The sequence below is a fragment of the Salarias fasciatus genome, chromosome 18 (assembly GCF_902148845.1).
Source record: "Salarias fasciatus chromosome 18, fSalaFa1.1, whole genome shotgun sequence".
Taxonomy (NCBI): Eukaryota; Metazoa; Chordata; class Actinopteri; order Blenniiformes; family Blenniidae; genus Salarias; species Salarias fasciatus.
In genome coordinates this window covers 2,001,759-2,028,286 of record NC_043762.1, presented here as the reverse complement: position 1 = coordinate 2,028,286, position 26,528 = coordinate 2,001,759, and the positions used below count along the sequence as shown (strand labels likewise).

Sequence of the window (26,528 nt, the reverse complement as noted above, 5' to 3'; positions counted from 1 at the left end):
AGGGAGCTGGAGCCCTGTGTGTGTGTGTGTGTGTGTGTGTGTGTGTGTGTGTGTGTGTGTGTGTGTGTGTGTGTGTGTGTGTGTGTGTGTGTGTGTCCACCTGTGCAGGGAGCAGGTCTGGTTTTCTCCGTAGCCCATCAGAGGTTTGACGGAGGCCCGGTACTGCTGCAGCCCTGCCGGGATCCCCCCGGGCCCGGAGTCCACCGTGTCCCCCCCGGTGAGGGAGGGGGGGCCGCTGCACTGGGAGGAGGCCATGCTGAGGCGGCCCCCCGCCCCGTCCAGCAGGGAGGAGCAGCAGGAGTCCGCGTAGTGGGCCCCTTCACCGCGGACCACCAGGGCCATGCTCTTACTGCTGCCCACGTCTTCGTCTGGAACACACACACACACACACACACACACACACACACACACACACACACACACACACACACACACACACACCACATAAGTGTTTGAAGTCGTGTGCTGTTGTCTTTCTATGAATAGTTTTACAGTAAACGTGTTTCGGTCCCCAAATGTGGGTTTTGGATCTGGAGCTGCAGAAGTTTGGAAACTCCTGTAACTCCTGTTGGAAACTGAATACTGAAAAGCAAGTGTGTAGAAAGTCTTGAGGCTGTGTGAAACCACACCATAGATAGGCATCATTTTTATAAAATTGTCCAGGAAAAAGACACGAAAATACCTGAAACATGATTAAAACTTCACATCACTTTTTCTTTGAATTGTAGGAAATATTTAGTCAGTTGTCCTGAATAAAAAATACTGATCTCATCTACATTTTCCACAGTTAACCAGTATGATCTGTAGTTTTTATCTTCAGTTCTCGTGCCTCTGCAAACCGAACCTTTCAGTCATGATTCAGAATTCATGAGCGTATTAACTGCAGACGCATCGATTAACCAGTTTTACAGATCAGCTCCGTCTTCACGTCTACAGATTGCACGATCCCTTCTGCCATCACGTGTAAAAACGAATCTGATGGGAAACTCGTGGAGGGCGTGCCGGCTGATTCCACATGAGAACAACAGACGGAGACACTCTGCTTCAGGACCAGCAGCCCTCACAACAAAGACAACATCATCTGCAAAGAAAGTGAGACGACGCCCTCGGTTTTCACAGGACAAAGCCTCCAGATGTCCAACGCACCTCTAGAAGAAGCGTGCGGTGAGTGTATGGACCCAGCTCTCACACTGAAACTCCTAACAGCCGACAATAACTCACTCTAACAACACTCTGTAGCCAATAACGTCAGGACAACCAGTAAAGTAATCACTGCAAATGATGTAATTACTGCAAATAACATAATGACTTAACCAATAATGTAATAAAATAATAATTACAGCCATGAATTAGAGAGTTTGTCTCCTTAATGAATAAATGCAACAACTATCTCATCCGATTTATGATCAGCAAACTGCTGCAAACGGCCAGAAAATTATTTAATTTCCAAGAAGTGCAGCTCTGTTCTGTATTATAACAATGTCAGCTGCAGTTTTTACATTTTGAGGTAATTTTTTTGAAAGATGCTTCTTCAAGCATTAAAACTATTACAGCGTGGTTAAAATACGATGATCTTAATGCATCTTATTGCACTATTGGAAAGATAAGAAAAGAAAAACAACAACATTATCACATTATTGGCTCCTGTTATTGCTCGTTTTACACCTCGGGCATCAGGTTTAGCCTCAGGATTAAAGCAGACTTTCCTCTTTCTCTCTATTTCTCATTTCTTCATCTTGGTTTTCTCACTTAATAAAAGCCTGAAAGACCTTGTTCTTAATGTCAGAGGGAGATGGATTTCACCACAATGATAGGTTTTTTTTTACTGTAATTGTAAAATTGTAAAATTGGCAGAGCCAGGTACATTTATTTCAGTGTGTGTGTGTGTGTGTGTGTGTGTGTGTGTGTGTGTGTGTGTGTGTGTGTGAGAGACCTCACCAGGTTTGACGTCCCTCCTCTCCAGAATGGCGCTGCTGCTGGTGAACGGCCCGCCGCCCCTCCCCGGCCCTGACGGGGCCTCTCTTCCCGGATCGGCCAGCCCGGGCCCCCGGCCCCGGGCGGCCCCCCCTGCAGCGTACGCCACCCTGGAGGGCGAGGAGGGCATGGAGCGCACCATGGGGGGCGACATGGAGCCCTGCAGGCCGTGCAGGGCGCCGCGGCCGGAGGACAGGCTGTGGACGGGACTGTGACTGCCGTACAGCACCTCTTTGGAGATCTGCACGGACAGAAAACACTCTGTTACAACAAAACATACCGCCACACACACTTTCTCCCCGCCAGGCGAAGGAACGGTGCAGGCCGAGAGAGACGGAGTCGTAAATGAAGTGTGGGAAGAGCCGGAGGAGCAACGGCCTGCAGCGGAGAACTGGTTCCTCTGGTGTTTACATGTCGGCTCCGTACAGCCGGTCGGCGGACAGAGCAGGAAACGCGACTCCTCTGTCTGGATGAGGCTCAGCGGAACACGGGACTGGATTCTAACCGAAGCCCTCTGGCTGCAGGCCGTCCCACCCTCCACCCTCCACCCTCCACCCTGAGGGGCGTCCTGGCCTGTCTCGCTTCAGTATCTTAACTTCTGTCTGGAGAGATTCCCTCTTTTTTCATCATCTGAAGAAGAATCTTCTGTTCCTCCGTCACGGAACACGCCCTTCATGCTTTCATGCTGTAACAACCATTAAAGGCATATAAGATTGACCCTTTTTGAACCAAGGCCAATAATAAACGAAAAATTATTTTTTCCAGTATTTTAAAAGTCACAAAATTATTGGAGAAGTATTTAAATAATATATATTTGCAACTGATTAACTGCTGCCAATAATGTAAGAACAGGAACATGAAACTGTCTGGAGTAATAATGAAAAAATAACCATCCATGTAAGAATTTAGGGCATTTTGAATGTAACGAAACAAATGATGTAGTAACTTGACAGAAAGAATAAAACAGTAAAAAAGAAATTCAGTCATGATCCAGAGAGCTGCATGAGCCGCAGTGACTGAATTTTACTGATCTTTCTATTTTCTATTTGTATCAGGAAACTGAAAAAAGCCTCTTTGTTTTTTTAATGAACTGCAGCCTCGTGTATCTGTTTTTTATAATTTTGGCTGCAGATATCACATTTGAAAGGTTATTGTTAATGCACACATACTGCACCACAATCCACATGCGGTGTGCTGATGGGCCTTTTGAACCATGGAGTGACAGACGAGACTCCCACCAGTCAGCAGGAACTGGCGTTCTCATGTAATCACACTGCTGAAGCATTAAACTGCATTCACGGCTGTGATTTTTGGGACTGTTGAGATGAAGTTAGTTGAGGACATGATTTGCTCTCGGGGGTCTGGCCGTCTCCTTCTCTCTCTTGACTAAACATTAACTCCGTGCATTTTAAAATCCAAGTCGCTGTCACGTCCGATGCGTCCAAAGAGAAAGACGCGCTGTGAACTGAAATCACACGACGGCAGAACTCAGTCTCACGGCTGAACGACTTTCCGAGGAGATTTCGTTGTTGACTTCTGATAAGATCCAGATGGTTTTTCTACCTTTTTAGACTAGTATCAAAGTTGATGTTTCAGCATCATTAAATAACAATTTAAATATCTATGATGTGCTTAGACCCCATTCAGAGAAGGAAACACGCTGCAGACGAGCAGCATGTGGGAACAGATCCCTCAGCCGGGCTCTCTTTCAGGCAGCAGATGGGCTTGAATGTAGGATAAAACCCAGAAGACCAGTCCTGCCTTTAAATACAGGTGCAGTGTGAAACTGTCGTTACATAACAGGCGAACGTCTCGCCGAGCGCCGAGCCTTTCGTACCGTCACCATGTCTGTTCTTGTCTGGTTTTATTACAGTTAAAGACGCCAGCAGGCTTTTAAATTTTACACTTCCAGTGTCACATGACAATGAAACAACAGAAAAGTTACATCTTACACGAGGAAATGATTTATTAAGTCTAATAATCCCTCCAAGACAATTTTCATGCAACAGTACGGTGCATTTCTCCTCTTTTACGTCTAGGATGGGCACTAATATGTACATGTTCGAATGCGGCTCGTTTTATTTCATTATTCTATGACATTTACATTGGAGTTGTGGAGCCGCTGTCGTCCTCTTTATCTCTCTAATGAACTCAAACTAAAATAAGTGAATCAGTCATGACGGATCAGATTATGTGTCACAGCAACGTTACGTTAAAGGCTTCCAAAGATAGAGACAGCGAGAAGTCATGAAGAACTTACTCAGTTAAGTAGTTATTAACTATTTTTAGTAATTATGTAATGCGTGCGTGTGTGTGTGTGTGTGTGTGTGTGTGTGTGTGTGTGTGTGTGTGTGTGTGACTGCGTGTGTAATCAACCATATCAAATTCCAATGTGTCTTCAGTGAGGACATCAACTTAATTCCATTGCAAAAAAACTCACAATAAAGCACCAATAAAAACAAGAAATCCTTCTGGTACGATAGAAATCTTCTTTTTTTTTTTTTTTTTTTTTTTTGAGCTGAACACAAACATTAAAGCCAAATGTCACCACGGTCACACAGGAATCCAGAAAAGCCCTGATCTGAAAACCATTTAGCAGCGTGAGTCATGAGCGCAGAGGAGCCCTGGTGGCCTGTCAGAACACGAGGAGATCAAACCCTCAGAAAACATTATTCATTCCTTCAGTCAACAAACACAAGGAGCAGCACACACACACACACACACACACACACACGCCAATCAAGCGGGCGCCGCCTCAGCTCGGGGCCCTGGGCGCTCGGCGCCGGCCTCGTCACCGCTCCTCTGCCAGTCAGCTCGGGTTATCATCAGTCACGTTCCACCGCGCCGATAACGGCTCTTCTTACTCTGATGAGACAAACATCATCTGCTCGCTGTGCTCCAGCCCCTCAACACGGTGAACACACACACACACACACACACACACACTCACACACACACTCATGATGGCTGCGCAGCAGGTTTCACATTCACGACACACACTGAACGGAACTGGGAGGGATCATGTTTCCAGGCACGCTCTGCAAATTCAAGTTTTAAGTATGAAAAATAAAAGATGATTATTTACAAAAACTGTGAAGCAGAAAAACCAGAGTCAAGGTTTTCACACATTTTGTAAAGACACCAGTGTGAGCTATGTGTGTGTTTCCTGTGTGACTTGTTTTTGACAGATGCGTCTCATGCTCAGGTCGGTTCCGGGAAAACACTGAAGACAGCGTGACAGGAACGACGTTCCACCTCTGGAAGAGTTAGAGGGCATCTTCCCGTCTGAGCTCAGGGACGCTTCCTGTCACAAGCAGCCAAAGAACAACCGTAAACCTCCAGACACACAACTTCAGTCTTCACCAAGACGTTGTCTCTTACTGAAGCATTAAAGATGCTTTTCCACTGGCACATTGAAGTGCTGCTGTTCTTCCTTTAAAGTTGTACTGAACTAAAAAAAGCTTTAAATGTGGCAGACGGGTTAAATAGTTAAAAGAACAAAAAGTAACTTACTGTCATGTGCACCAGGTTTATTTTTGCTGTGATCAAACATGAATTTATATTTAATGCATCAGTCGAGTTTCACTGAATTTCTAATTTCCACAGAAAGTGGACAAAAGCAGAACTTATCTCAACTTGTTAATCATATATTTGGTGACTGTCAGTGATTTAACACTGACTGCAAGAAAAGGGGAGAAAGGAGGTGAAAATCAGCCCCTTAATTAAATCAAAGGCAGCAGCACCACAGCAGAGGATTGAAAACATCCGCCGAAGCTTCTGCAGCCTCACGCGGCTCGACTGACTGCCTCCCAAACAACAACACTCCGACTCAAACACGGCGAGCAGGTCCAGGCTTCCAGACCTCAGCTGAAGCTGGGAGCTCAGCCACGGTGCGCATCAATAAAGAGACCAACGCCCCAAACCACAGCTGCAGGAAGAGCGTTCCGTTTCCAGTGACAACAGGACAAACAGGACTATTGATCCAGAGCATGAAGTTTATTACTGGTTGAGCTAGAACATATATCAGAACGATGAACAGCTAATGGTGCCTGATCTCCATTTCAGAACAGAACCTGCTGTCGGTGCGTCTGAGCCCGGAGCTGATTCCCATCAGCTGAGCCTGAGCTGTCAGTCCGTTCAGAGAGCAGAGGCTCCTCTCCCCGACTGCACTGCACCCACCTGGCTCGAACTCATGTGTGTCCTGCTCACCGCACAGCCCTGCGTCGTGTGTGTGTGTGTGTGTGTGTGTGTGTGCTGCCCTTCACTCACCTGTGCATGAACACAGTCAGGACTCCTGCAGACCAGACGTGCACAGAGCTCTGTGTGAATGAGCGGCTAACAATCAAATTCATGTCCTCATTCTGAAAGGGCGTTGATCTCTGAACCTGCACAGAGCCAACATGTCACGACACATAACGCCGCACGAGTCTGAAGAAGCCACATGGAACCCAGCCTGCAGAGCAACGACCCGACCAGCTCCACAGGCGGGGCGGCCTGTCAGTCAGCCCGCTCTGCCAGCTCTCACACGGGGCCGACACACATTCCCCTCAGCCACAAAGCCACACACACTCAAACACACAGCAAAACACACACGCAGCCCCCTCCTCCAGAACACCTGCATGAGGTCTACAAGAGTCCCTGTGATCGCTGCTTCTTCCAAACCATCTGGGGTTGTGGTTCCTTCTGTCACTACTGAACGAGCCCGGGGGAAGGCGAGGTGCTGTCTCTGCTGACGCTGCTCCACACAGGAACTGCTAAAATATTACAATCTCATGAAATAGCTCAAAGGTTTTTATGTCACTCATTTTAGAAAGTGAAACCTAGATATTATAAAAACAGATTCCACATAGAATGAACATTTCAGCATGGGCCGAATCCTGCTGGGAATCAAACCAGCATCTCTATCAAGCTCATAGGCAGAAGGAAGAGCTGTAAAGAGTCCTGGTAGAAGCTCTGTTGACTGTGGACTTCAGGAAACGCAGAGGAGCGACAGCAGCAGAGGAGATGGCAGCAAAATCCACCAGAGACTGGAAACTTCAGCCTGGACTTCCAGGAACCTGGACTGTGAGCCTGTCCCTCTTCCTCCAGACTCTGGGGCCTGGATTTACACACCAGGTACAACAATGACTTCCACCTGAAAAGAGAACCGTCCAGTTCATTCATCCACAGCCCTGCTAAGACTCCTCTGACAGCAGTGGTCTCTGGTTCAGCAGTGGTCTCTGGTTCAGCAGAGGTCTCTGGTTCAGCAGTGGTCTCTGGTTCAGTAGAGGTCTCTGGTTCAGCAGAGGTCTCTGGTTCAGCAGAGGTCTCTGGTTCAGCAGTGGTCTCTGGTTCAGCAGAGGTCTCTGGTTCAGCAGAGGTCTCTGGTTCAGCAGTGGTCTCTGGTTCAGCAGTGGTCTCTGGTACAGCATTAGTCTCTGGTTCAGCAGTGGTCTCTGGTTCAGCATTAGTCTCTGGTTCAGCAGTGGTCTCTGGTTCAGCATTAGTCTCTGGTTCAGTATTAGTCTCTGGTTCAGCAGTGGTCTCTGGTACAGCATTAGTCTCTGGTTCAGCAGTGGTCTCTGGTTCAGCATTAGTCTCTGGTTCAGCAGTGGTCTCTGGTTCAGCATTAGTCTCTGGTTCAGTATTAGTCTCTGGTTCAGCAGTGGTCTCTGGTTCAGCATTAGTCTCTGGTTCAGCAGAGGTCTCTGGTTCAGCAGAGGTCTCTGGTTCAGCATTAGTCTCTGGTTCAGCAGTGGTCTCTGGTTCAGCATTAGTCTCTGGTTCAGTATTAGTCTCTGGTTCAGCAGTGGTCTCTGGTTCAGCATTAGTCTCTGGTTCAGCATTAGTCTCTGGTTCAGTATTAGTCTCTGGTTCAGCAGTGGTCTCTGGTTCAGCATTAGTCTCTGGTTCAGTATTAGTCTCTGGTTCAGCAGTGGTCTCTGGTTCAGCAGAGGTCTCTGGTTCAGCAGTGGTCTCTGGTTCAGCATTAGTCTCTGGTTCAGCAGTGGTCTCTGGTTCAGCATTAGTCTCTGGTTCAGCAGTGGTCTCTGGTTCAGCATTAGTCTCTGGTTCAGTATTAGTCTCTGGTTCAGAATTAGTCTCTGGTTCAGTACTAGTCTCTGGTTCAGTATTAGTCTCTGGTTCAGCATTAGTCTCTGGTTCAGCATTAGTCTCTGGTTCAGTATTAGTCTCTGGTTCAGCAGTGGTCTCTGGTTCAGTATTAGTCTCTGGTTCAGCAGTGGTCTCTGGTTCAGCAGTGGTCTCTGGTTCAGCATTAGTCTCTGGTTCAGTATTAGTCTCTGGTTCAGCAGTGGTCTCTGGTTCAGTATTAGTCTCTGGTTCAGCAGTGGTCTCTGGTTCAGCAGAGGTCTCTGGTTCAGCAGTGGTCTCTGGTTCAGCAGTGGTCTCTGGTTCAGTATTAGTCTCTGGTTCAGTATTAGTCTCTGGTTCAGCATTAGTCTCTGGTTCAGCAGTGGTCTCTGGTTCAGCATTAGTCTCTGGTTCAGTATTAGTCTCTGGTTCAGCAGTGGTCTCTGGTTCAGCATTAGTCTCTGGTTCAGTATTAGTCTCTGGTTCAGCAGTGGTCTCTGGTTCAGCAGTGGTCTCTGGTTCAGTATTAGTCTCTGGTTCAGTATTAGTCTCTGGTTCAGTATTAGTCTCTGGTTCAGCAGTGGTCTCTGGTTCAGCATTAGTCTCTGGTTCAGCAGTGGTCTCTGGTTCAGCAGTGGTCTCTGGTTCAGCATTAGTCTCTGGTTCAGCAGTGGTCTCTGGTTCAGCAGTGGTCTCTGGTTCAGCAGTGGTCTCTGGTTCAGCATTAGTCTCTGGTTCAGTATTAGTCTCTGGTTCAGCAGTGGTCTCTGGTTCAGCATTAGTCTCTGGTTCAGCAGTGGTCTCTGGTTCAGCAGTGGTCTCTGGTTCAGCAGTGGTCTCTGGTTCAGCAGTGGCTTGCCTGGAGGACTGCCTGTCCAGGATCCCTCTGTGTTCTGTGGTTCTTGATGTTCTGTCCCAGACTCAGTCCTTCTGACGCAGGTTTTTCTTGCCAGTCGTCTCTCTGCTGCTGCTTCACCTTCTCCTTCCTCTCATCTGGGTTCATGTTTGGGTTCGGCTCTCTGAACGCCCAGCGTCTCCAGCAGGGAGCGCTACTGGCTGTCCCTCCTTGTGGAGTCTGTCAGTGACGGTCTTCTGGACATCTGTCCAGCCAGCAGTCTCCTCCATGACTGTGGCCTGCAGAGCCAGACTGAGACCAGTTCCTGGCTCCAGGAACCTCTGCAGGACCTTCCAGTTCATTAGCTGGTCAGGCTGTGACACCTTGACTTTCTAATGTTGAACTTTTTCGTCCACAGTCATATCAAGGATTGCAACATATCGGTCTCCAAGTATTTTATCTGTCAAACACAGAGACAGAAAACATTCTGCGAGCTATGCTGATGCTCACACTCACAACATGTTGTTGTTGTGCGTGGAGATAAAGAGCAGCCAGTGGATGGAAGGAGAAAGTCCTTCATCAACATGTTATCTGCCGGAGGAATGTCTCCGTTTCCTTCAGGATCAGACCTCCTTCGGCACAATCACAGTAATTATCCCCACAACGATAAATGAAGCCGTTCATAAACAGAAGAGGTGAATGAACCTGATTTAGAAGTGTGTTATCAGTATGACCAGGACAAAATGAAGCATGGTTTCTGTCAAAGTCCTCCTGTAAGAATCCTGGGAAGATGACCTCTGATCATCTGACATGTAACCAGACACATTCTGAATTACAACCAAGACGACATTAAGTTCATTACAAACCAGCTTCTGTGGTCTAAAAAGAGAATTTGGAGTCAGAATGATCTCTCCATCATCCTAAAGAATACCTTCAAACAAATGATATTTATTCATCCAGATAACTTAAAAATAACGATAATGAATAAAACTTTCTTTTTTAAAATGTTCTCCCTGATCATATGTAGGTTGTTTTTGTGGGTATTATTTTTTTTTAATCAATTAACAATATTTGAAGGGCTGCAATTAACTTGTCCGCCATATTTTTGACAAGTCTACATGAATGGATGTGATGGAAATGATGGCAAAATGTCTGTTTGTGTTCTGCTCAGATCAGAACACAAACAACAAAAACAGAACGTGACTCAGTTGTTACAGCGGGTCTGCGGGCCAAAAAAAGAAAAAATGCAGTAAGTGTTGGTTTAATCCTGAGGAGGAATAAAAAACAAAACAAAAACATGGCTGACAACAACTATTAGAATCAAAACCATTCCACCTCCTCTCACCTCTGATTACTGCCTTGATTTTAGCGTCACTGACACATCCGACCCATGAGTTGGGAAATTGTTTGACTCCGATTAGCTCAGAGGCTACAAGCACTAATAGGTCAAAACAGGAAGACAAATGTGCTGTTGATTGGCCCGGAGGCGAGCGCCCGGTTGAAGGGACACAGCATGTTTACTGCAGCCTTGTGGAACCTGTCTCCCCACATATCTCCCACACGGAGTCAGACAGCCGCCTGCCGTCTGCGCTGACGGCTCATGACCCGTCAGTGCAGACGGCAAAATCATCAACAGCAGTCCTTACAAATGGTCCAAGTCTGGGCTCTGGATGACATCAAACTCATACTGTAACTGCTCTAAGGCCAGGGCACAATAATACAAGCCCAAAAATAAAGAACAGTGTCGTCGGCATATGAGCGAATTTGTGTGATAAGTATTACATTAACTATAGCGAGACCAAAAATGTCATCAGTTTTCAGGGCAAAAATAGGATAATTCTGAGTAAAATGCTCAGACTCTGAATTGACTAAATCTAGATTAGATTAAGCCTTTAAACACAATTTAAACTAACTGAAATGACAGATTGACACAAAGACTAGACTAAGACTGAAGTTAAAACAGGTCGCTGAAAACATTATAACTAACATCGTCTCTGTCAAAACTAAACAATGTGATGTAATTTCAAGACTAAAAGTTCCTACTGAAAATATGTTACATCTACCAAAAACTGCTCAGAGGAGAAAAGGACAATTATATGTCACAGATGTTAAAGCTAGGGTAGACGATGTTGTCCAACAGCACTTTTTATCATACTGAGTGAAATGCTCCTCGCCCCCTGGGAGAAGTCAATACACTATGTGGACGGAAAAAGGTGTGGAAAAAAATCTGACAACTGTAGCGGCCAAAGGACAGTAAAAACTCCGACCAATCGTAAGGCGCGGACCGCTCTTAAGAAACCAATCAGAGGCCGTGCTCCGCTGTCTGCTCTGCCCCGTCTGTGTGTGTGTGTGTGTGTGTGTGTGTGTGTGTGTGTGTGTGTGTGTGTGTGTGTGTGTGTGTGTATGTGTGTGTGTGTGTGTGTGTGTGTGTGTGTGAGCGCGTGGTGCAGATCGGCTCACAAGACGCCTCTCGATAATTACATCGTGCAACTAAATGTTATCACAGTACTGTGTGCAAAGCGCTGGTCAGTTTGTGTTTATGTGCTTTGAGAAACATGAACCCCGATTCTCCTTGAATTTAAAAAACCCGGACGCCCCGGACAGGACGTGAAAAGAGGACATGTCCGGGTAAAAGAGGACATGTCCGGGTAAAAGAGGACATGTCCAGGTAAAAGCGGACGTCTGGTCACCCTCGGCGTGGAGCGGGGTCCCATTGAAAACATGAGTAGAGATGCGCGGTCACGTTGGTGGGGGTGTGGCGTTGGGCTACACTGATTGGAGAGGAGGAGCTTAGGGGGGATGGCTTGAGGTGTGAGACTTTCAAATCTTGCAGGCTCTTCAACATCGTCTACCCGAGCTTTAATAAGACGCATGCATTATTCCACGCCCAGCAGTAACTACACTTGTTAAACCTTGATTATATTTTAACTTCTCCCTTCAATTTATTCTTAAGACCACTCTGTCATGTTTTGAGCTCATGATTCATGTTCTTCATTCCAGGAACAGCTTCTCTGCAATAGCAAAGTCACAGAGAAGCACAACCTGACAAAGAAATTTAGGCCATTAACTATTTCTGCATAATATTGAAGCTGTCGTGTGAAATATAAAGCCACTGTTAGCGCACTGGGTTGTGTGTGAAGATGCAACACACCAGCTCCTCCACAGAAGATGAGGCCGATGCTGATTGCAGGTCATGACACAAATATCCTCCCCTAAAGCAGAATCCCAGCCGTGTTTGACACACACTTCAAAGTGGCAGGTCTCCTGCAGTGAGGCCGTGACGCCGGCGTCTGCTGGGCTGACTCACCCGTCCCTCTGCGTTGGCGGGCCTGGCGTGGCGGTTGAACACATGTGCGGCGTCTTTGTGATAAGCCTTCAGACAGGAGTGCGGCGTGACGTTTCTACAGCCGGGGAGAACACACGCAGAGAAGCTTCAACGTGAGTCGACTTCTACAAGATTACATGCCAGCTCAGCTTTCACGCTCTGGCGTCACACTGCATTGACGTTGAGGTCGTCACACTCGAGGAGCAGCTCGGTCCAGGCATCATGGGCCCTGAACGCCGGTCAAATGATCACAGTCTCACTCTGGATTGTGGTCAGAAGCACTTTGATACCAGCAGCTTCCTACAGATCCTGTCAGCAACTTCTCCATCCCTTTGCTTTCTTGACAGCTGTTCAATGTAAAATACTTTCAACTGCCTTGTTTCTTTACGCAGGTAAAGTCATGTTGCCTTTTGGTTTGCATGTGTTATGTGGGTGATCAACTTGAGAAAGCGATATTTAAATGGAATCGTTCTTGATCTACTGTTGTCTCCAATGGAGAGATTGATTGAGAAGCTGGAAAGAGCACACAATCAAGTTTACAACACCATACTGAAGCCATACAGCAGAAAAAAGAATTTGGCTTCAGGAACTGAAGGTGCAGTTTGATTAGGTGAAGCTGTGAAGCATTTGTTTGATCCTCCTTGCATCTTTTTCTTTTTAGCTGGATGCATGTCATGTTTTTTTATTCATAGTGGTCCTTGTCATTTAGAACATTAGCCAAACAGCTGGCTCACCTGACGTCCTCCAGGTTGTAGTAGACGTTGCGGTCGGTGTCTTTGGTGTAGATTGCCATGTTGGGGGACTGCAGCATCTTCATGGTGAGCTGATGGGGGAAGGCTGTGACAAACAGAGCCCTCAGAGTGTCCACGCTGCTGATCTCCGAGGGCATCCTCACCTGCTTTGTCTCCTCCCCGTACTGCAGGTACAGCACACCTGAGCACAAAACAGGAAGCCTTCACTCAGCGGCAGCGGCTCACATACAGGTTAGGGTTGCAACGGATCATGTGATATATTTGTTGTGACTATGTTATTCAGCAAAGCCACGAGGACACGATTCACTAACTTCTCTTGGACTGGTTGGTGCTTGTGGATTTAACTGGTACCCACCCAATGGCCTGTCTCGAGTCTGCCCGCTGGAGCGTCCTGCAGGCAGGCTGGCTCTGGCTTTAGTGCCCCTTGTAAAGGGAACGGATGGAGGCAGCACGTCCCCATCAGACATGGCGTCTGAAGCCAGAGGGTCCTGCTCCTCCACCAGTCCCAGCGCAGCGGCGTATGGGCCACCGTCAGATGGCCGGGGTGACCTGACCTGGAGAGAATGAGACGGAGGACAGAAGAGGATCGCTGCAGTGGGTTTTCACACCTTCCTCCACACAGACCACGCTTTGATGAGTGGTGCAGTGTGCAGCATGAACAGGAGGAGCAGACCTACGAGGCTGTTCACGCAGCGTTAACATATCGTGAGTTTGTGAGGTGAGTTTGGGGTCTTCTCTGGCCGGGGCAGCGGTTTCCCAGTGAGAAGCTTCCAGTTTGACTCTGTTCAGATGCTTTTCATCACTAAAGCTTTAGGACCTTTCTGAGTTTTCAGCACAGGGAACAAACAACATGTGAATCACGAGAACATGCAACAGCACCTGACCAAGCTCCCAACCCCCTCTCTGAAGTTCTATCTCAATACAGGCTCCTTCAGCCTTCATCTTTGTTGAATTCACGCAAGTGAGAAGTTGTCTTCAAAAAAAAAACAAAAAAACCTTTAAAGCATCCAACTGCAACATGTCCTGAACGATATAGAGTCAGTCAAGTGTCTTGGGGTTATTCTAACATTAATCCGGAGGAGCAGTTACAAGGTAACCAGAAGCTATATGAGAGGAACCAGATCCCAGTTGATCTGGTAGGATCACCCTGAAGAAGTGAACTGACATTTAAATAAAGACCTTGTGTGTACCAGTGAAGTTCTTAGAAAGCTTTCCGTCCACATGATCATTGAGCACTTTGTGCCCTGTGGCTGCATGAGTGAACAGGTGAACAGGACAAATCATGTGAAATGACCCTATAGCAATTCTGCCAGATGATACCCCTCAAATGGAGACCATTTGGGTTTTCCTGAACCAGCAACCGAGGGCAGACAAGACTATCTGGACTGCTGTGAGTGAAATCACTGCTGCAACACGCCTCAAGAAAGCCACCATCATGCCGCTACCGATGGAAGCCTCTCCAGCCAGTGGTCTGACCTCAGGAGTGATGAAATGCTTCTAGAAACTCATCAGGACTCACATCTGCTCGTCGCCATCTGAGTCTCCGGACCTACTTCAGTTACCGGCCAAACTGATCCGCGGACGACACCCGGACTGGCGTTACGGTCAGACTGCTATTCACCGATTTTAGTTCAGCCTTCAACACACATTCCCAAAAAACTGTACCATAAGAGGAGCAGCCCGGGGCTCACACCTCCCTCTCTGTTGGGATCCTGGACTTTCTGTCAAATTCAGGCGTTGTTGAAGCAAAACTAATGGTCAATGCAAATAGAGACTTGTCTGTGTCTCAGTCTGCTTGTCCGAAATGAGATTTTCCAGAGTGTAAAATGACTCATTAATGCTAACTGGAATCTGCAAAAGTCATCTTAAAATGTGTCTGTCTGTAAATAGGTTTTCAAATGAGTAAAGCTGTTCATCTATATTAAAATTGGTACAGGCAATACAGGTCGTCAATGCAGACAAACAGCTGTCAATGAATATTTACAGTTGAAAAGTTTAAGTATTGGGATTCAAGTGCTGAAAATACAGACGAATGGAGCATCTTCACAAATGGCTGTGGTTTTACGTGTGACTGCTGCAACGCTTCTGCCGGGAGAGCTTTATCTGTAAAGTCAGCTGTTCTGTGATCCGAGCTCAGAAACAACTGAAGCAGTAAAATTCATGGTTACATGAATTACTTCACCGAGCTCTTCAGAATGACAAACTTCTCTACTAACGTTTGTCGAATCAGAGGCGTCACACACCACAGCCACTAGACTGAATCGCTTCTCTCCCCATGACGGGTTTCAGGTGAGACTTTGAGAAGCCACTGACCTCAGACATGTAATTTTGCATGGAAACCGCAAATGAGAAGGACGAGAGCTGACTGGAATGAAAGGTGACGACATACTTACATACAAGGTGACAATTACAGGCCGTCTGACAGCGTGAGAAACGCTTCCTCGACCAAGATGTGCAACTTCTTCTGAGACAATTTGATGTGATGTGCAACGGACGGCCACAGACGTCTTTTCACCATCAGAGGGAGGGGCCAGAAAAACACAACGCCAGCATGCTAACGTCTGTGATGCACGTGAGAGGAGGAAGTTCCTGCCAGAGCTGTTACCTGCTCGTGTTTCTCAAACCTTTTTCAAAGCTTCATACTCAATGATTCTTCATTTGTATGGAAAGATGGGAAAAGCTCATCCTTGTGAACCAAGAACAAGGGGAGGACTGGTTCTGGTCAATTAGAACAAAACTAGAAGATTGTTTTCCTTTCTTAGCAGGTTCTGTCATTTTGCCAACAGTTCCTTTAAAGGAAGCTAACTTTATTAACGAAGCAGTCGTTCGTATAACACCCCCCTCAATTCCCTCAGAATAACTCATCTTACTTAGATTATGTTTCCACTTTGCTTGGAAAGATTTTGGAATCTGCAGTGCTGGTGGAATATACCTGTGAGGTGAGTCTGCAACAGTTTGAGGAAATGCACTGCAAGAGGACTTCTCTGAAAACCGACAGGTCAGACGCTCCGTCAGAGAGGAGCCGTGCTGCTGTCTGAAATATTCAGTCCAACCTCAACCATCACTGATGCAATTAACGCAGAACTGGGAACACACACGCACACACGCACACACACACGCACTCACGCACACGCGCGCTTCTCCAAATGAAGTGACTTGAGAAGTGCAGCAGTGGCTCAGTGTGTTATCTGAAGGTCTTCTGCCCAAACGCTCCCATGTTATTCAGAAGAAAAGATAGAGAGCCACTGTCAAACAATGAATTACTGAGTGAACAGACGATCTCCAGAGAGAGAAACAGATTTGCTCCAAGAAACAAACTCAGACAGTTTTATGTGATCAGGCGCCATTTCATCTGAAAGGTTTAAATAACTCAACGTCTTGCATGTGAGCTAGAAAACACCCGTTACTGGTAAGACTTCACAACTAGAAAACAGTGTTATTTTTATAAAAACTGCACGTCTTTGAGTTACCCAACAGTCACTGATTTCACCTTTTTGTCTGCAGTTCATTGCATCATCCTGCAGTTAGTTCACCAAACGCAGATACATCCCCAACATGAAGCCTAATGGTCACTCCTATGCACACACACACACACACACACACACACACACACACACACACACACACACACACACACACACACACACACACACACACACCTTGGCTCGTCACATGCCATCAGTTTTAAGACAGCTGTCACTCCGGATTACAAAAGCAAACCAGTACCATGCAGCAGACTGTGTGTTTGGCTCTGTGTTTGGTTTGGGATCAGGCTCAGTGTGTGTCTGTGTCTGTGTGTGTGTGTCCTGTGTTTTTCACTGGTTCACAACAATCAGGCAAAATCTGTAAACGCAACTGTTTACAGACTGAGAGAGAGAGAGAGAGAGAGAGAGGGTGATAGAGAGTGAGTGGGTTTACATGGGACTTTTAATTCCTCTTGAATTCCGGATCAGTTCATTCTGCTATAAAATGACCATGTCAGCACCTAATTCTGAGTCATGTTTTTATTCTAAATGAAACCTAATTCCAAACGAAGGAACCGGTTTATTCTCGTTCTAAAGTGGGTTTATATGTAAATTCAACATGTGACCCTTCGATTCCACCTTCACTTTACTCCGGTCGTTCTGCTCTTTCCCTCGTGATGATGCAGTTTTCTAAGATGGCGGCCCGCAGACAGACTTCGACTCGCCTGGAGATGATTTATGTAGCGGGAGCCTTTAAAGAAATGGATGCAATGACAAGAGCGGCCGGATGGACAAACGAAAAAACAGACCTTTCTAAAGCTCTAGCATCAAACTTAATGAAGAAGGAAAGAGAGGAAAACCGGCGGCACCGGGTTTGTTTACTTCCAGGAGACGTATGCACGTCACATCCAATCAGAACGCTTCGCAGCCTCCAGCGTTAAAGACAATTTAATCCTTCGTTTTCCCATGTAAACACCAAGAAATGTACTTTCAAGTTAAAAACACCATGTCACCGTGGTCAGCGAGTGAGAGACCATCAGGAGAGAGGAGGTCCCAGAGCCTGAGCGCTGGAGTAAACCCCGGTCTGCATCCAGCAGGGACTCAGGCTGCAACAAGCAACACGGCGCATAAACAGCAACTGACTGACTGTGGAGCAAACACCTGAGAGCGCGAACAAGTGAATGAATGCGTAAACAAGCAACTGAGGCTGTTAAAAAAAACATCTGAGTGTGTAAACAAACAAGTGAGAGTGTAAACAGGAGTGTGAGTGTGTGAGCTGCTGGCTGCCGGAGTGACTGAGCGGCAGCAGAGTGTGACTCGCTGATCTGCCTCTCATCGGTGCCACAGTCAGAAGGACAGATGTGATTAAAGCAGCTGGATGGTGTGTCCTGCTCACGCAGGCAGAGGTTCGGGTAAACTGAAGTCTGCATCCTGACGTGCACGCGCACGTGCTTCTGCTTTCACATAGGAACACACACAGTAAGGTTTAAGTGGATCACATATCTCTGAGTCACCCCTCTGTAGTGAGCAGGTCCATGAAACACCACACCGTGCAGCAGCGCTCCTGTCCTCATGTCCTCCAGCAGGAACGATCCGCAGCGCCATACTGCAGATGCTTTTTCTACGAGTGAGAAAATCTGCAGCCAATTCTTTCAAAAACACTGATTTTATTTGCAATTCTGTATCTTTTCTTGCAAATAAATATTATTGGCACTGACAAACATTCAAGAAATATCTTACTGCACAGTGCACACAACACAAAGAGCTGCATATATTTTAGTTTTTCAAGACCACCTTCAGGTGACAGGAACAGTTTCACGACTTTAAACAAGTGTTTAAAGTAAGGAGTGAAGCTTCTACGGTGAATTGGTTTGTCTTTCCTCTTCAATAACCCGTGGTTCAAACTGATAAATATCTCTACTGTGAGGTTTTCGTGAATTTGCACCAATTACAACAATCACAAAATCAGCAAACGGAGTCTGAACTATAGGAGTCGGGTGTGTGGACCACTCAGACACACTGTGGGTCTGGGGTTACGGGGACGTTCTGCTGATAAAGTTCAAAGCTAATGATGCATTACTGAGCCTGAGCTCTGCTGAAACGACGAGGAGCCGCCTGCAGAATGAGACACGCAGACAGCCAGCATTATTCAAAGGAACCTGTGTCTTTTAAAGACGTGTTAATAAGAGGAACAGCTGCCGGAAGCAACGCTGAATGAATGGAAGCAGATCAGATTTCTGTCAGTGAGCGTGAGGGCCTCTTCAGCTGAACGCAGCCAGCCTTCTGTAAACAAGCAGACGTGTCGGGACACATGCATGCCGGCACAGCGAGGAAGGCATTAGCTCCAGACGACAGGGAGTCAGCCAGGACAGACGCAAACACACTGCAGATGTATTCAGAAGCACAAGCACGGGAAAACACACAGCGGAGATGAAGACACACACACACACACAGTGTGAGGCTGCATCCTCATGTGGCAGCAGCTTAGCATCAGCATCCAAGAGCGAGTACGTAATGGACACTGACTCAGTGAGACAGACGTCTTCTGTGGCAGCAGGAAGCATTATCAGCTGATCAACAATTGCTCAAACAGTTTGAGTTTTATGTTAATTCCTGCTGTAGTGTTCATTATGTTGACAACCTGCACCTGTAGAGCCTTGACCTCCGATCAACTGGCTAATGATGCCGTACTAAACTACTGATTTCCTCCTGTCTCTTCTCAACACCGTGCTCACCACTTCAACTGAAGAACTGACGTCATTTTTAACAGAAAATCCCTACATTCTGAAGTTGGAGCCAGTCGGCCACATCACACACCCTCCTCGCTCCGCAGCGCTGAGGATCACACTCAGACACACACACAGGACGGAAAGTGAAAGAAGACAGGGTTGGACGTGGTCCAGACCACACCCTGTGTAAACACGAGGACAGACTTCAATAGGAAAGGCTCGATGCTGCAGCTTCAAGATATCAGAGTGGAAACAGACACTTGCAGTACAGGCAGAACAAATACAAGCCAAGCAACTGCCAGCAGCTGCAACACTTGGTGGACAAACTACAGAACAAACCCTTAAAACGAGGGACGGACGACCAGTAAGGTTCGCTCCGCTCTCCCCTCAACTCGAACGTTTGATCGGTTTGAGGTGTGCATGACAGTCGTCGTCGGTGTTCTGGATAAGATGCGCTCTGAGAACACGAGGACGTAGAGCTGGAGACTGCAGCGCCCTGACATGCTTCACATTCTGCACAGAGATCGCCAGGCTGGATCGACGGGGCAAAAAGTCCAGGATGACAAAAACAGGTGCAGAAATTGCTCAGTGAGGGAGACGCCGCCCTAAAATCCAGGAAGAGGGAGCTGAGCGGCATTACGAGAGCCAAGTTGAAAAGGGGAACGAAGGACCTGGAGCACCAACACCGGCGCCATCACGAAAAAGGCTCAGAACAGGTTTAATTTGCTGAGGATTCTGGGGAACAAACGGTCCCCTCAGAAAGTGTCCCTGTCCTTTCGCTGCTGCTCCATGGAGGGTTCTAACGTTCTGGATCTGAGAACTCCACAGGTTTGACAGTAGAGCTTATTTTGGTCGAAGTTTCAGAAAAAAAGAAAAACAGCTGCTAATTCTTCAAGTAGAATTCTTGAACGTTCTTCCTCTTGATTTCGGTTAAACTAATCTTCATAATTTTTCATGTTTATCGAGCTGATTACCTTCATTGATGAAGCAACTGTAAACATATTTAGAATTAGCTTCATTTTTTCAAGTGTAATATAATCATCTTAAAATATTACCAAATTGGTTAGATTCATACATTTTCTATTGTCATCCATATTTTTGTATTCAGAAAAAAAACATTTCCATTCAGAAAAATAAGAGTTTTGACCCCTTTCACTCAGTGATTGGGTTGAAAACTGCTCCTGGAATTTAATCTCAGATTGATTTCTGAGGCGAAGCAGTGAAGCTCTTCCTCTGCTCATGTAGAAATGTATTATTTGTAAAGTTGGATGCATAGAAAGACTTTGTTTTTTAAGATTGTTTTAGCTTCATTTCTTATTTCATATTAGGTTTTTTTTTCCTTTTTTTTGTTTTGCTTTTGTTTCCTGATGGTTTGTTTAATTTCAATGCTTTGAATGTATTTTCATGACTGCCTTTGCTTGGGATGTTACACTGAACCGCCACTGGGGGCAGCTCTGAGCAGCTACAGCTGTTTTCCTGGAATAAACATGGTGACTGCTGAAGAGGCAGCGATCATGTCTGAGAAGGAGAATAAATAGTTGCTGGAAATGAGGCTGATAAATACAAAGCAAAGGAAATAAACAAGCGTCTTCGACATAAATGAGGCGTAACATCAAGCAGCATTCACACCAGGTGAGGGAGAACACCTGCAGAGCAGCAGAGGAGGGCGGGGCAGACAGCCATCCAGACACAGGTTACCAAAGTTCACATCAAACAGGAAAAACAAACAAGGGCATGAGACGGAATAACAAGCTGAAATCAGCGATCTATCACAGTATATGAGATATCTGAGATATCTGTCGACTGCTATCGTCACTCTGCTGCTTCTCTTGACTGGAAATCTTCCAGAAAAACCTGTTTCCATAAATGTGATGAAGCACAGGTGTCTGTGGGAAGACAGCGGGACGGAACTCGACCTGGTGAAGCCCTCGGTCAGCTGGCGGCCGATCAGCTGATCAGCTGGTACAGAAGACGGAGGGCTGGAATCCAGAAGCGTTCTGGCTTTACTGTCACCAGAGCCTGAACTGGTCTGAGGCGCTGAACGTGTTCGAGGGTGAATGTGACGCCGGAGCAGGTTAGAGCAGCATCTCTGCGAGATGAGTGTGTGAGGAGACAATCCCAGCAGGTTACACCCTGAATGGACACACACACACACACACACACACACAGACACACACACACACACACACACACACCACACACACCCACACACACACACACACACACACACACACACACACACACCTATCTGCCATTTTAAATAACTTTCTGATGTCTTTGGATGTAGTCAGGTGAATGGATTAAAAGACACCGGTCCTGGATCTGCTGGTCATGATCTCCACGAAGAGCACGACTCATCGCCGTTTCAGTAAGACCCACGAACTACTGCAGCAGCAACTCAACTTTTCAGGCTGAAAGAAAAACCAAATGAAGGTAGAAATCATCTAATCTCACTCTCTAATAATCCTTCACAACCACGGGCCCACGGTGTGTTGATGTGCGCTAACTGAAACACAGGAACACAGAGTGCTGATTTAACTTTCACTGTCCGGACAACAGAGGAGAAAACTGTAGTTTGGCTCCTGGAAGGAGGAAATCGTCTGATCTGCAGTGGCTTCGGGCCGATCGCTCCACGGAGAACATAAACTCCGGATCTCAGAGGAGATGCCTCCAAACAGGGTTTAAAACACACAGATCCCTCCTGAAAGGCTCCTGTTTGCACACGATGCTGCTGCTCTGAGGCACAACGCTCACACTCTGGACTGTGAGGACGGCAGGGGGGACGGCAGGGAGGACGGCAGGGGGGACAGCAGGGAGGACGGCAGGGAGAACCACAGGGAGGACGGCAGGGAGGACGGCAGGGAGGACGGCAGGGAGGACAGCATGGAGGACGGCATGGAGGACGGCAGGGAGGACGGCAGGGGGGACGGCAGGGAGGACGGCATGGAGGACGGCATGGAGGACGGCAGGGAGGACGGCAGGGAGGACGGCAGGGGGGACGGCAGGGAGGACGGCAGGGGGGACGGCAGGGGGGACGGCAGGGGGGACGGCAGGGAGGACGGCATGGAGGACGGCAGGGAGGACGGCAGGGAGGACGGCAGGGAGGACGGCAGGGAGGACGGCATGGAGGACGGCATGGAGGACGGCAGGGAGGACGGCAGGGGGGACGGCAGGGAGGACGGCATGGAGGACGGCATGGAGGACGGCAGGGAGGACGGCAGGGAGGACGGCAGGGGGGACGGCAGGGAGGACGGCAGGGGGGACGGCAGGGAGGACGGCATGGAGGACGGCAGGGAGGACGGCAGGGAGGACGGCAGGGAGGACGGCAGGGAGGACGGCAGGGAGGACGGCAGGGAGGACGGCAGGGAGAACGGCAGGGAGGACAGCATGGAGGACGGCAGGGAGGACGGCAGGGAGAACGGCAGGGAGGACGGCAGGGAGAACGGCAGGGAGGACGGCAGGGAGGACAGCATGGAGGACGGTGTTCTGCAAGCTGGAACAACCGACAGCAGAACCGAGCCTGCTTTAATGCAAAGTCAGAAAACAGACTGAATGTGAACTAAGACTGACACTTCTGATCTGACTGACGTTCACTACAGTTATCACACACACACACACACACACACATTACATGTTGCTGTATCTTTTCTAAAAAGTGGCACACAGGCAGTGGGAGGTGTTAATTGGAGACCGGAGGGAGGCTGACATTCCAGATCGTCTTCACGCAGGACGTCTCCTCCCCGGGGACAGAACCAGGCCGCCGTGCCGGGAGGGGACGGACTTCTGGACTGAATGTTGCTCGGTGGAAGGGAAACCCTTTGGGTTAAATTAGAGGTGAGTTATCCCACTGTGGGCTGAATACCGGAGAAAACTCTGCCGGGAGTTAAGCTGTAGTGTGGGAAACGGACTGATGACGGTCATTAGTCTTGTCACGAGGACCTGAGGCCGGTCCAGCCCCACTGAGGCAAAGACCAGCAGAATAACACCAACGACTCCCACAGCACTCCAGGAACACGAGACCGGGAAAAAAACAAGGAAATGCAGAGATCTGAAACCCCGAACTCTCTTTCACCCAGATATGAAAGTATTGACTCACAAGACGCTTTCAGACTGTTGTGAGCTTAAAGATTTACTGTTTCACAACATAACAGTGAAGTAATTTAAACAGCTGATAGTAAAAGATTATTGGATTAAGGTTTATTTTAGTACAATGCGGCAAATGCTAACAAGAACAAATTAAAGCTATTATAGAGATTAAGACCTTCAGATCTGTCCAAAATCACTTTATTGTGAAACACAGGAAGCTGACTGGTGTTGTTTTCCTGTATGGTAACTCTCTGACGCTGACTCTGTTTATGAGGGTCGGTGTACAACACCAATAAGATGCTCTTAGAAAGGGAAGCACAGCGCAGATATCTGACAGTTTTCTCATTCTGACAGGTCTCCCAGAAGTGTGAGAATGTAGGCGGCACTAAAATATCGTCCTCACGCTTCTTTCTCAGCTTGATCAGTCAACACATCACACAAGAGGTTTACAGTCACGAGGAAATGAGTATTTAATGCATCATATGTACGGAATGTATGTGAAAGAAAAGTAAAGTAATAAAAGTGATGAAATGAGAGAGAGAAAGAGAGAGAGAGAGAGAGAGAGAGAGAGAGAGAGAGAGAGAGAGAGAGAGAGAGGTTCACAGTGGCCACAAAGCTACGATGCACAATAATGGCAATAATCACTTAAGACAAGAGAAAGTAAACAAAAGCTCAACAGGAGGAAAGTTTGCATCAGCATGGGACTCACACACACACACACACACACACACACACACACACACACACACACACACACACAAACACACACACAAAGCGAGCCACTGATGGAGCAGGTCCTGGTCCTGCAGGTTTTCCAGTTGAGCAGGTTGAAATCAAGCCGCAAAGTATGTGTGTGTGTGTGTGTGTGTGTGTGTGTGTGTGTGTGTGTGTGTGTGTGTGTGTGTGTGTGTGTGTGTGTGCCCTCAACAGAAACCGGCTGTCCATAAATAAAGAGCTCACCTGAGGGGGCGGAGCCTGCAGGTACCCGTCTGCCTGTAACTGTCAGTGTCCAGCAGAAATACAGTCCAGGGAGGTGTGTGTGTCCACAGTGTGTGTCCTCACTGTGTTCCACCTGTGTGTGTGTCTGTGTGTGTGTTTGTGTGTGTCATGCTGCAGCTCTCTGTCAGTGAAACTCCACCTCTCCTCCTGGGCCGATAAAACTCAGCTCCACCTCAACAAACAGCGCTGGATTTACAGGTTGGGCGAGCGAAGCGGCCAGACTTCACTCTCTCGTGTTCTTCCTGTCAGATCAGAGAGCGGCGAGGACGACACCAACCCGCCTCTCTCCCCACCGCAGGATGAACTTCTCCACTCTCAGACCTCACGGAAGAAGGAAGGAAGGAGGGAGGGAAAGCTGTTCATTTTAAACTTAAAAATAATATAGAATAATCCGTTTTAGGGTTTAGATTTCACATTGAGAGCAGACAACTACTAAATGTCAACAGCTTAAGGCTGTACTCTTCTAAAAATGTTTCACTGTGCACAATATTTTATTTATTTTGGAATAGTATTGATGCTTATTTGATTCACTCAGAGAAAAACTTAAAGCAAAGGTGCAAAACAGCAATATCTGTTAATAACCACTAAACCTCACCAGGCTTTGCCCATGTGTTCGTGCATCATCTATTTTTATAAGTGGTGCTTAAATAAGTGTGTATCTGCTCATTTCTCATATAAGCACTAATATCTGTTGACATTCAGGCCCTGAAAGGACGTAGATTACAGGGTGATTGCGATCTGTTCTACCAACAACAACACTCTTTGTTCTTATCACTTCAAATTTAACAACTGATTAAATCTCCCAGTAATCCTGAAACTGCGGTGATTTCATCTCCTCTCTTCATTATCAGAGGATCGTTTAGAGCAATTTAAATAAAGACAACCTTAAGACTGATTAAAATTGTGCAGAATTTTGTAGGTCAGCTCTTAATCGCAATCAAAAAACCCAAAAACATCCTCTGTTTCATGATGTTGATTTCAAAATTAATTTAAGAATTGATTGGTTATATTTAACTTCAAGATGTTTAAACGTATAATCATGTAAAATCTCTGGTCTCTGAATGTTTCTAAATGTAAATGTATCTTTCCGTCTGGTTGTTGTGCTGTTTGCAGTGGACTGAGGGACACAGGAGGGCAGTGTTGAGGTAAATATGTCTGTAATGGAGAGAGGCTGCCTTTCATTAACAGGACCACCTGTACAGATCTGTTGACTCATTATATTTCATTGATTCTTAACATAATCTGTAGTTCTGTGAATTTTTATACATTAAAACGTTTAGAAGATAAGGTGGTTTGTTTGATGACACTTGATTAACATATTTGCAATAACTGATGTTATTTAAATTGAACTGAATTTTCATTTTTTAAAAAGCTGGTTCAGTAAAAGATTATTTCTTTATTTTGAAAATGTGTAATTGAAAACTGACACTAACACACGTAAATATATTTACATTTAAAAAATATTGTTTTGCAACTGTATTGTTTGAAAATAAAATAAAAAATTCTCCTAAATTTGAAAGAAATGCTGCTTAACTTGAAACCACTTGTTAAAATGATGCTGTCAACTGGGGTATAATTTATCAGCGATTGATTCTGATCAATAACTTAACATTAAACTTTAAATTAACTTAAATTAAAGGGACTTAAGGCAACTTTACAAAATCTACCTCAGTGCTGCCGCGATAGGCGCTGTGGGGAACTGCAGCCGCCAGCCGAGGCGGAACGGGAGCGCCACAAACACTTCCGATACGCCTCAAGCCCTAGCGGAGGCGCTGCGCAGGAACGGCGTCGCTGCGACGAGGAAGCATACTGAGGCTTTTACAGACTGTCTTCACAGCACGGCACCAGGGATGCAGTGTTTGAGTCCGCGTCCACGGCGGCCATGTTCTTCCTGTTCGGCAGTGTGCATACAGCGTCAATTTACGTCACATCCCCACGATTGCGCAGGAAATTCGGACCCCGAACTGCAACAAATTCTGTGGCACACAGCCTGTATAAGGCAACAGACAGATACGCGGACTGGCCTGTTATTTTAGGTTTGTAATGCTTCACGGCCCGTTAGCATTGAATAAACTGGAAATGCAGGTGTAGTTTTTCACAAATCTGGCCTTAAGTCCCTTTAACTTTATTTTACAGGATTTAAACGCAGGATTTTAGCGTACTGATTCCGATTGACTCATCATCCTGTAATGTGGTAGTTTTAGTAATATTTAATCATCAAGAGAAAGAAGAAGCTAAATGGATGAGTTCAGGAAGCTGAAAACTTCAGAATTATAGAAAAGAAGGAGAGAA

General features: G+C 46.7%; 1 protein-coding gene across 2 annotated transcripts in view; it reads right to left on the bottom strand.

The window, feature by feature from the left end:
- Positions 1–24,457, bottom strand: part of LOC115405598 (sickle tail protein homolog) — a 46,772-nt gene extending 22,315 nt beyond the window's left edge. The window contains exons 1-6 of one of the 2 annotated variants that reach the window (XM_030115215.1): positions 24,198–24,457; positions 13,314–13,512; positions 12,941–13,139; positions 12,189–12,282; positions 1,939–2,215; positions 101–368 (exon numbers count right to left, since the gene is read on the bottom strand). In XM_030115215.1, the coding sequence (XP_029971075.1) occupies positions 101–368; positions 1,939–2,215; positions 12,189–12,282; positions 12,941–13,139; positions 13,314–13,425 (950 nt within the window). In that variant the 5' untranslated portion in view covers positions 13,426–13,512; positions 24,198–24,457. The remainder of the gene's footprint in view (positions 1–100; positions 369–1,938; positions 2,216–12,188; positions 12,283–12,940; positions 13,140–13,313; positions 13,513–24,197) is intronic. The other variant, XM_030115214.1, reaches the window with a different exon arrangement.
- Between the last annotated feature and the right edge of the window lie 2,071 nt (positions 24,458–26,528).